Source organism: Suncus etruscus, chromosome 4 (assembly GCF_024139225.1).
Source record: "Suncus etruscus isolate mSunEtr1 chromosome 4, mSunEtr1.pri.cur, whole genome shotgun sequence".
Lineage (NCBI taxonomy): Eukaryota > Metazoa > Chordata > Mammalia > Eulipotyphla > Soricidae > Suncus > Suncus etruscus.
Window position 1 is genome coordinate 98,957,871 of NC_064851.1, and position 12,188 is coordinate 98,970,058.

Genomic DNA, 12,188 nt, shown 5'->3' on the forward strand with positions numbered 1-12,188 from the left:
TTGTGAATATAAAATATAGCTATCGGTTCTTAATTTCTAAAATAATTATTTTCACAATAAATATTATTTTCAAATAAAGTTTACATATATCCCACATTTTTCTGTATGTATTCTAGTTAATCACTAGAAATGCCAGATTTCTAGAAAATAGAACAGATTGGAACAACACAGAAACCACTGAAAATTAAAATGTAAGCAATCATTTTTCCTACAAACACCCAAATTTGATGTGAGATTAAAAACTGGAACACCAAAATAGCCTCAATATCAAAATTATTTAAAGAATATATAATATTTCAAATTTCAAATTCCTTAGTGTTTATTTCTTAATACTTTCTTAATAATGTTTATTTGGTTTATATTGACTTATTTTTTGTTTCTTTTTGGAGTGGTAGTGCTGTGCTAGAACACTTTACATGATATTTGGCCAATGCAGTTTGGAGGTTCAGTTCTTCAACCCAGTGATATAGTGATCTTTGAGCCTAACGGTGATACCCTGGTTACTGTAGAACAGCTGGAGGCCAGTAGGATCACCTGGGTGCTTGGGAAGTCTTATGATACTAGGAATATAATTTGGGGCCTTGAGCTTGCAAGGCATGCATGACAACCTTTTGGACTATTTTTCATGTAACTATAAATTTTATGTGAGTACATTGTTTTATAAATGCTTATTTACATATGGAAAAAGTGCCAATGATATCATATGCAAACAGAATTGAACAAGGCAAAATCAAAATGAAATCAATGCACCTTTTAGTTGTTTGGATAAAGCATTATTTCTAGAGAATCACTTAGAAAATTTTGGATTAATTTTTCATAAAAAGACATTTATATAAAGCACTGTGTTTAATTACAAAATGTCACAAATAAATTCCTTACGAAGAAAACAAAATTTTAAAGTAAAAACTATGGCACATTATGGGTTGCAGAAAGGGAACTGGAATGGGGGGAGGACATAGATGGTGATGGGTATTCCCCTGACTCAATGTTAATATGTACCTAAAATACTACTGTGAAAGATATATAAGCCATTATGTAAAAATATGTTTTTAATCAGAAACTTTCTTTGACTTACATGTATTATTATTACATCAATTATATTATATGTTATGTTAGGTCACTATGTTATGTTATGTTAGTTTACCTCATTATGTTAATCAATTTTGTCTCTTGAATAAATTCTTAAAATTAATAAAACTATGGCACATTGCTTAACTGCAAATATAAATATCAAAGTGAAATGAATATTGTTTGGAATTGTATGTAAGACTATACACAACAAATACCAAACAAATACACAAATACCAAATATATTTGAATTTCATAAATGGTTGCTCTTAAATACAATGAGCATACAGATTCACAAAGCTCCCACCTTACTCTACATGAGCCTCTTTATTGTACTTCAAAATTATAGCTGAAAACCAAGGATATGGTCCCAATTACCACTAGAGCATATACCAAGCATGTAGATATGAAAGATCCCTAGTTGATTTCTAGTAATGCCTGGTCATGCCAACACTGCTGGATGCAGCACAGTTGGGACTGAATACTGGGCTTACTCCGTCTGGCCTTATATCATAGGGAGTAACTTCCTCCCAATTCTACTGGCTGTTGAATTTATTAAAAAATAATAAAGTGCTTTAATTCTTTTTTTCTTGTTTGCTTGGTTTTGTTTTTGGATTTTGGGCCACACTCAGTGACACTCAGGAGTTGCTCCTGGCTATGTGCTCAGAAATCACTCCTGGCTTGGGGACCATATGGGAAGCAGGGGATAGAACCCAGGTCTGTCCAGGTCATCCACATGCAAGGCAAAACCCTACCGCTCTAGCCCCATAAAGTGGTTTAATTCTTATATATGTTTGCAACAACTTGGGCATTAGATATGCTCTCTTATAAGTGGAATGATGTATATGACTTTCAGTAAAAATTACATAAAACTTTCCAGTAGACTATTCCTACATTTGTCTTCTCAATAACTTTTACTTAAAATAAGTCTGAGAGTAGTATTACCATGATCTCAATAGCAAGGGACATAACTTCCAGGTTATATCTTCTCTTGTCTTATAATACGTGTTTACATCAATATTTTAGACATTATTATGCTGGTTACTTCATGGTTTTCAAAATAGCCAAACCAAACCTGCATTCTGTTAATGTGTTCCTACTATCAGAAATGAGTTCCAAGAAGAAAGGAAGAAGCATTTAAAATGTACAATTCTAATAAATCAAAAATGTTTAAAATTGGTATAGTCTGCTAGATATGCTATTTGTTTCTTGTATTCTAATTTTTTCACATCACTCACAAAGATTTTCAGTGTCCTCAGTCAGTATAATTTTAATCACCACATGTGTTAAGTATAAACTAATGAAGATAAAAACTTTCAATCTTGAACCTATTTTGTCAAGAAGATACCATGCCACTTTTTAGTCAATATGGGTAAGCTATTTTGTATTCTTTGTTCTAATGCACTGACAGAAACCTTTTTATTTTCATATTTCATATTTTATATCTAAGTTTCTTATGTTATGGCATTTGAAAATGCATTCAGGCAATAATTCATTTTTTTCTTAAGTAGTGTTATTTTTACCTTTCATATAAAAAGTGCTAACAGCTCAGAGAAGAAAATACATTCGATCTGGATAAAAACATATAAAACACTTATTTTAATGCAAGTAATCTCTGTCAAATTTAGGTTTAGTTTAGTACAGATTTATTTCATAATTATAAAACATGAATTATGTTGTTTTGAAGGTGCAAAATGATGTGACTGTTATGATGATGATAAAGTAGTGGTTTAATTACATACATACAGTGGTACATAAAGTGAGGCACTGCTCAAGCACTTCAGAACAGAAACCACTTCAATGCTCATATTAATAGTAAGCAGCAGGTCCTCAATTATTTAATTTAGAGTTTGAGGGATTATGAAATTTACCAAATGCTACAGAAAAGTAATAAGGAAAATCAGGATTTGAGCCAAGATCATTCAGGGCCAGTGTCTTTTCTCTTATTCTAACCACATTGCCATTCTGAGATTAAAAATATAGCAAAATAAGAGTATTAGATAAAAAGAAAGCTATTACAAAGGAATTTTTTTTCATACTATATCTGAATTTCCTACAAATTATTTATTCCATATGGTTAAAATTGAGAATATCATGTTAAGAATATCATTCTGTTTTGAGAAACAAAATGATACTCATCAGTTCATGTAAAGGCAAATAAATAGTGACAATAAGAGTTTAAAATAATTTATCCTACCTTTTATCAGATATAATAAAATAATATATATTTATGCATATTACATATACTTATAAAATATAAATATATGTTATATCTTTACTCAGATAGAATAAAGTAATAGCATTTTCTAAGAATTTCTTAGAGACTAATATGAAAGCATTTATGTTTCAGATACTGATTTAATTCTAGAAATTCCTTAAGTATTTAAACTAAAGTTTAATTTAAAATAAATACCTAGTAAATTTAAAACAATTTTATAAAACAAGTTTTAAAAATAAATGTTTTTATGTTTTTCATACAGATTGCTGTTTTTTTAATATCATGAGAAATTTAAGTATTTGAATTGAAAACTGGAAGTGTTTTTTCTATGCAAGGGCAAGTCTCTATTGCCTTTACAAATCAAGAGTAAACCACAAATGCTTAATTGAGCAAACTAATGATTAGACAGAGAAAAATGATGAAAGAAAGATGCTAGCATAAACAGAATATGAATATGGCCATTCATTTTTAAACCAAATGAATCAACTATTGCTCATGAATGTGGGATTAATACAAATTCTGGCAGCAAACCGTTGGGAACTCTAATCCTATGTCTGCATGCAGACAGTTTTTCTGGGGGATGGGGGGTTAGAACACACTAAATAATAAATAAAAATAAATAAATAATAAATAGTAATAAGTAAATAATAAATAAATAGCTATATCTTAAATACAGAATGATAGACATAGTGAATGTGGTAGACTTTCTTCCACACTGAGCTCTATACTTTTGATGCTTAAAATATTGTTTTGTAGAAAACAGCCAGCAAATTTATAATATTATTTATTTTATAGAAAAGAGCTAGCAAATTCATGATATGCTATGTCAGCAGGGATTATCATGTCCATTAGCCATCACAGTTCCAAATTCTTGGCAACAATTTGAAAAAAAAAATAGTTTTAAAAAAGAGAGGAGCAGCTCAAACTGATAAAAGATATAGATAATTATCCACACCCCCCAAAAAGTTGGTTGGACAAAGTTGGTTCTTTTTTGTTGTTTGTTTTTTGGACCACACTCAGTGACACTCAGGGGTAAGTACTGGCGATGCACTCAGAAATCGCTCCTGGCTTGGGGGACCTTATGGGATGCCAGGGAATCCAACCCAGGTCCATCCTGGGTCAGCCACACACAAGGAAAAAGTCCTATTTCTGCACTACTGCTCTGGCCCAGAAAGTTGGTTCTTTTGATGTCTGCTTACCATCTACAGAAAGAGAATTTATTTTATTTTACTATCTTTATATTTCAGCACCATGATTACAAACATGTTTGTAGTTGGTTTTTAGTTATAAAAAAAAAAAAAAGGAAACAGGCAACTTGCTATTTCAAGTCGATATTTCTGAGCTTTTCCAAATAGGATGGTTGATCAGAAGCACAAGACCTCTCAGATACTATATGGCAGAAATAAACCCATGTAAGATTTTCTAAATCCTTTCTATTCTCAAAACAAGATCCTTCTAGTCAAGTATCAAGGATGGAAAGTACCCATTATGTGTTAAAGACACTCAAGTGAATCTCAGAAATTGGCTGACAATTGAACTGGGACCTATGACAAATACCCAGTCAGGGAAATGTCACATTTAATTACATCTAAGGGGGGAGGAAGCTCTTTTCATTTTAAAAGAGGGGTAAGTGAAAAATTTAAAAGTATGAAAAGCAAAGCTCTTACCTTTCGTAGCAATTCGTACACACTGGGTTTTAGTTTCCTGGTGGAGTAAGAAAAATAAAACAGTCAGGTCATGTTTCCTGTCTCCTAGAATCTAATGAAAAATACTGTGCTATCAATTAGGTTTGTAAAGAACATAATGGAAGTATTAACAAAATTTTTAATTTTAAAACATGTAGTCTCAGAATAAATTTAATCTAAAATAATAACATACATACAATCGCAATATTTTCCAAAATTTAGGTAATTTGTTTATACTATATAATGATAAAAACTATATTGTCTTGGACAAGTACTATATTATTTTATCTGTGTTTAATATATTTATGAATGATAAGTATTTATTTGCAAGTTAATACAGATTAGATCAAGATTTCATCTTTACATCAGAGGTATACACCAAAGCTGAACATCAAAAACTTCTTATTTGTTTATTTCTATTTTGGGGCCACAAACAGTAGTTTGTATACTTACTCCTGGCTGGCTCCGCTTGAAGATATTGCTCTTATCAGTGTTTGGGGAACTATAGTGGGTGCCAAGAATTGGATCTAGATTGTTACAGGTAAGATAAACACCCTGTGTGCTCTGATATCTCCCATTAAAATCTCAACATGGATTGTAACATGCCAAAGGAACTAACTTATAGTGAAAAAACAATGTAATCAAAAATTGTATCACAGTTCCTATATGAGTTATATGTTCACCTTTATTTTAATTTTGCTGATTAGGATAAAACCAAAAAATGGATAAATATTTTATAGTGGGAATATTTTTTGGTAGACTTTAAGGCATAGAGAAAATAGAAGCAGAACTAGAAAATGAGGAGCCAGAGTGGGAGCACAATAGTAGAGCGTTTGCCTTGCAAGCATCTGACTCAGGATGGACATGGGTTTGATCCCTGGTATCCCATATGTTCCCTCGAGCCAAGAGCGATTTCTGAGTGCGGAGCTAGGAGTAACCCCTGAGCATGCTGGGTGTGGCTCCAAAATAATTAAAAGAAATAGGAAATTATAAGAATAATTTAATCTGGGGGCCAGAGAGAAAGCATGGAGGTAGGGCTTTTGCCTTGCAGAAGGACTGTGGTTCGAATCCCAGCATCCCATATGGTCCCCCCGAGCCTGCTAGTAATGATTTCTGAGTGTAGAGCCAGGAATAACCCCTGAGCACTGCCGGGTGTGATCCAAAAACCAAAAACCAAAAAAAAAGAATAACTTATCTGCTTTTTTCACTGCATGTATTTGTATGCGTGTAACAATGTAAATTATGTGTTTTCTCACTGTATGTGTGTGTGTGGTATAATTTTGTAGGATGGTATGTAAGATAGACTACATTTCCAAATCGTCATCTTATTCTGTCAGGACTTGGCTAATTTTCTCATGTCTCTGTATAGCAAAGAGACAGGAACAGAAGTAAAATCAGAGAACAAAAGAGACTATTTGTCCTTAGGATGCATTTATTACTCTATATTGAATGTTCTCTCTGATAATAAACCAGAATGTATAGTACTCTCTTAAACATTTGTTATTTAAAAAAAAACATACAAAATAAAATACTGAGGTAGGACTGACAATTAAAATGAAAAGCTCGCACTTAAATTACTAATTGTGGTTTGAGATACTGTACTGAATTGCCAGACGTTATTTCACAAAGCCCCAAAGGGATTTTGTTTCCCTAAAAGCAATCACAGTTGATTCCACTAGGATTACCAGTCTCTGCAGGTAGAATTCATGTCAATCTAAAACTTTTGGCCAAGATAATTATGAAGTAGAGAGTGTAACTCTGAACTTTGATTAAATCATACAAAGCCATATTAACAACTAGAAAAAATTCAAATCAATGTTTTTAAAGAATACCATAAGAATCCTTTATAGGCATCAGAAATGAACACTCCTCTCACCCACAAACTAAGTAACAGAAGCTAATTTGGTATCTCTCACCACGAAAGATGAAACAGACTTATTACTTGTTACTTTATAGTGAGAATAGAATAATTATTTCTATCGCTTTATCTGTTTTGTGAACGTACTACATATACCAATACTATGGATAGATGTGTTGCTGAGAATTGGGTAGCTGCAACACTTTTTAAAATCTCCCTTTAGGGGCTGGAGTGATAGTACAGTAGTAGGGCGTTTGCCTTGCATGCAACCAACACAGAACAGACCCCTTTTGGATTGTGGGCATCCCACATGTTCCAAGAGCCTGCAAGGAGCAATTTGAGTGCAGAGCCAAAAGTAACCCCTGAGCATCGCCAGGTGTGACCCCAAAAAACCAAAAAACCCCAAATCTCCCATTTATATAGACTGCACATTATTACTATATAGAATCAGGCAGTGAGGACATGATTATCCATAAATAGCCTTTGATAGTAGAGTACATCTTAGAAGACACAGTGGTATCTTTTACATAGGTACAAAGAAAATAAAACTATAATTCAAACGCAGTCAAACAATATTCTGAGTTTTTGTGGTTCCTTAAGAAGTGTAAATAGACGATGATGTTTAATTAAATTCTTTGAAGACAGGATATGACAACAGCAATTACAGATCACACATTTCCCAGTACTTCCCAGGTCCCCACATCAGGAACTCAACTACGCATGCCCAACAATTTCTATGTATCCATAAGTATATATAAATGTCACTCTTCTACTGAATTTTAAATTTTGATTGTTTTCTATCCACAGTGTTTTTCTTTTCTTTGAAGAAAACAAACAAACAAAAAACAAATTAAAGAAGTTTCACAAGAGAAAATCTTTCAAAGGCAACAACAGCATGAGGTATGAAAGGCCAGGTTGTTTCCGCCACATATGGAACCACTGGTCGTTTCAATCTTCCTGTTGTGTTTTTCTCTTCAATATTTATTTGGGATCAGCAGCAGTGTTGAAAAACAACTGTGTCTAAAATGGAAAAAGGAGGGGAACCAGGGAAATGGAAAACAGCCTTCTTTAATGGCACAGCAGCCAGTCCTCCCTAGGCAGCCTTCTGCTGAGGTTCTGTCAGCAATACCACAGGCGCCCTATTACTTTCTAATCAGAGGATTGTTACTTGTTATTTACTATTTGGCTTGTACCCCTCAAAAAAAGTTTATAAGGGTTTATTAGCCTGCTGTGAAGCATGCATTCTGTTTATCCTGCTGTAAATTTAATCTTCTGAAGTGTGCCACTGTGGAACAAGACAGAACAATGCCCTGTATTTACTGGGGGCAGGGGAGTAGAGTTTTGAGAGCAAGCATACCCGCCTTTTCCAAACATTTTTCTCACAATTGCTCTTGTGGGCTTTCCTAAGGAAAGTTCAAGTAGAGGCAGTTGCTAGGAAACAGGAATCCTGGGCCATGTAACTGGCATGGAGCCTATGTAGATAGGCCCCAAACTGCATTGATGTTGGGCACAGAAAACAAAACAAAACAAAACAAAACAAAAAAAACCCGCCCTTTTTAACCCTGAAAATATGCAATCAAATATTTAAACATATGATGGCAACCTCTGCTGAGGGAAAAGTCCAATTTTTGGAGGAGACTTACCTTCTCTACACTGCTCATTGCCTGGAAATAAATGTTGTAGCCTTTGCGTGGAGCCAACGGAGGGTTCCAAAAGCCCTGATAGGTCCTGTTGTCACCCACAGTGAATGGAGCAGGTTCAGGAAGGTTCCCAGGAGGCAGTTCTGCAGCAAAGTAGTAGGGAGCAGCCCCACTCATGGCATTTTGGTAGGTGACAGGAACCTGATAACATTCCATGGCTCCGGCTTCTCGCTTGGTCCGATGTGGGTGCAGTTCCTCCACTACAATCTGATAGGCACTTTGGGAAAATAGAATAAAAATCCGATAGAGTATACACCAATACTTCTCAAAAAAGAAGGTAATAATAAGAATGTACAGCAGACCACCATATTAAAATCAGACTTAACTGACTACATTCTACCTTTTACCTAGATACCAATAAATCAGAGATCACTCATAAATTCTATTTCCCCTAATCCTTTGATAATTACTGAGAAACCGAGAAAAATCATCATTTTTCTATGCATCATTAAATGTTGAGAAATGAACCATCCGAATAAAGACACAGAGACATCAAGAAGGAAGTGTTTTTGTTCATTTGTTTATTGGACCATAACATAACTTTTAGTGTTTGGGAACCACTCCAGTTTAGTACTTAGGGTTATGCCTCTAAGTGCTCAAAGGAACATGCAGTGCCAGGGATCGAGTCTGAGCCTCTTCCATGTAAAACACACTCCAGTAAAGCAGAACTCTCTCCAGTTCTTCCAGGTTTTCTCATTACTCTCTACACTTCAAGTTAACATTTTCCTTTGAAATATTATGGAAGGCCCAGCTGGAAGGCCCAGTAGACTATAGGCCATCAGGTAGGGTTCTTAGCACTAGTTTGAGGTTGCCACAGTATTAAAGACAAAATGTACTCCAAGACTTCTCTTGACTTTGTCATGGCATCAGCCTTGTCTCAGAGCTATGCAGACCCAAAGTAAAAGTGACATGCTGTACTACAATACAGATGGACAGAAATCTGTCTTCACCACTGAACTTCTAGAGTTGTTTATAATAAAATGCTACAAATTGTAGTAGCAGATGGCATTTGGCCTATTACAGCCTTAAATTACTTTCTAATACCCTTTTAAGAACTAAAACTTGTCTATAAAGCTATTACTTTACAAAAGGAAAAACAATTTAAAAAGATCTACCTAGTCATTAATAAGATTATTGCTAATAAATTCTTAAAACTCAAATAAAATAATGTTAATGTTTTCTTAGGTAAACCTTTTTTTTGGAGGTAACGTATTAAGAAGTAGCCATAGAATAAAGTTGTAGGCTTGAATTTTAGGTTTCTAGAAGAAAATGTTCATTTTGAACATCAAATCATTATTTAATGGATTTCTGGTAGAAATAAAGTACTTTGCTTAATAAAAGTTTTTTTTTCTTTCTAAAAAGAAAAAATGGAGGGACAAAAATATACATTTATAGCACTTGAAGATTATTTTAAAATGCAAGTTTCAAAAGGTATAAACTCAGGTATTGGCTTTATCAATACTTCAAGTTCTCATTAAATTTTCTTTTATTTAAGTTCTCATTTTCCATTATATATTACTAAAACATTAGCCTTAGGCATACAGTAGGCTTCACATTAATGTCAGAGATCAAGATCTGGGCAAGCTAGTATGGCAAAAGTTTGTTATTTGACATGTGAGGTCTATACAATCTCTTTAGCTCTCCAAAAGTTATCTCTCTAAGCTCCTAAGAATGTTACTGACAAGATACATGCTCTCAAAAGGATGCAAAAGCAGACACAAGACATTTTAAAATAAAGGAAATACTTAAGCATAGGCCTTAGAAAGACAAATGGGTAGATCATGCCTCTCAAATGTTAGTTAAGCAAATCTAGTTTCTTTTATTTATTTTAATTATTGGACATAAAATGTATGTCATGTAAATACAGATGGATAGATAAAAGATAAACTATAAATAAATAACTCCAAAACAGGTCTAACCTTATATTCTTTCCCTATTGAAAAATGACAATTATTTATCTTTGTTAATCCCTTAAAATTGTTTGTTAATTAACCTACATCTCTAGAGAATTTCAGAAAAATCTAACATATATTCAGTTTTAGCAAATTCTATTAAGTTATGTCATGCATTATAAATTAAGAAATTCCTTGCAAGATAAGCCCGTCTCTCCAGGACTACTAGGAACAAAAAAGCAAATCATGGGGCCGGGAAGGTGGCGCTAGAGGTAAGGTGTCTGCCTTACAAGCGCTAGCCAAGGAACGGACCGCGGTTCGATCCCCCGGCGTCCCATATGGTCCCCCCAAGCCAGGGGCGATTTCTGAGCACATAGCCAGGAGTAACCCCTGAGCGTCAAACGGGTGTGGCCCAAAAACAAACAAACAAACAAACAAACAAAAAAGCAAATCATCAGTTTGGTGCAAGAAGAAAAATTATAATCTGCTATTTAGTAGAGATCTCACTGAATCAAGATGGACTCCAACTAAAAATGATAAATTTCATTTTTAAAAGGAATGGTCTTCCCTTCATTAATCCATTGTCTTAGTGTGTTGTTTGTCAATCATATGCTTCCAGACTTTTCCTGCTACTTATTTACTAATACAAGTTAATTAAGGTCAGAATGTAAGGAATGTGAAATAAAATTACAAGTAGAATTAAATTAGAATTTTAATTCCATAGAATGGATCTATGTATTTTCATCTCTGTGACTGTTTTGTTATCTAATGGTACTTAACTCTATCTATAAGGTTACTTATCATTATCATATTAACTTTGTATTCTAATGGTAATAAATATTGCTGATAAATGAATAGCTATATTTATTCTATATACTATATACATGATTTTAACTTAAGGCTATTTAAAATATCTTATAATAAATTTAATCTACTGGCATTATGAATTTCACCCAGTACTCAGAATATATCTCCCATAAATTAAAAAATGAAGTGAATTAATTACACTACCATATAATTAAGATATTAGTATATACATTTATGTTTTTAAGACAAATAATGATTTCATTCTGTAATTTTCTATCAGTTAAAAGTTGAGGATAGATGGAGCTGAAAAGATTCTTTTGTAAACCTTCCTGGCAATGCTCAAGAGTCTAAAAATATAGTGGATTAAAGTGGGGTTGGCTGCTTGCAAGGTAATTATTATCTTCATGCCAATCTTTCAAAGTTCTTTTATTTAAACATATCTATCCCCCTTATAAAATACTTGTTTTTATTCCCATTGCTCCAAATGGTAGGGTGTTAATATTCATATATTGATTAAATTATCTTGCCTCCGGTTTCTCCTTCATATACTCCAGGCATTTAATTAAATCATTTTTGAACACAACAGCAACTTCCCTGTTGACATTATTTTATATATTTAGTATTCTTGAAATTTACACTTTCTCAAAACTGACAGTCTTTTATTGCCAAAATCTATATTGGGCTTAGTATCTCAACATATTCTGAGCTTTATATTTTCATCTATCCTTGCTCTCACTACCTTTTGATATATGTTATAAATTTCACATTTGTATATCCATTTTAACCTATCTATGCTTGGAATTTTGTCTTGAGTTTGCTCTTTTTCTTTATATGGATTTTATATTTATTATAAAGTGTTCTTGAAAAAGTTTAATCCTCAGTAATACTTGCTTATTAAATAAAAGAGCTAACTCTTGAGTCTACGTAACTTTGCAAACAGCTTATCCAGATTTGCTCCTG

General features: G+C 33.3%; 1 protein-coding gene across 4 annotated transcripts in view; it reads right to left on the bottom strand.

The window, feature by feature from the left end:
* PTPRK (protein tyrosine phosphatase receptor type K) overlaps positions 1–12,188 on the bottom strand; it is a 559,851-nt gene that overhangs the window by 88,119 nt on the left and 459,544 nt on the right. For all 4 annotated transcript variants that reach the window (XM_049771094.1, XM_049771093.1, XM_049771092.1 and 1 more), the window contains exons 12-13: positions 8,473–8,746; positions 4,954–4,990 (exon numbers count right to left, since the gene is read on the bottom strand). In XM_049771094.1, coding sequence (XP_049627051.1) covers positions 4,954–4,990; positions 8,473–8,746 — 311 coding nt within the window. The remainder of the gene's footprint in view (positions 1–4,953; positions 4,991–8,472; positions 8,747–12,188) is intronic.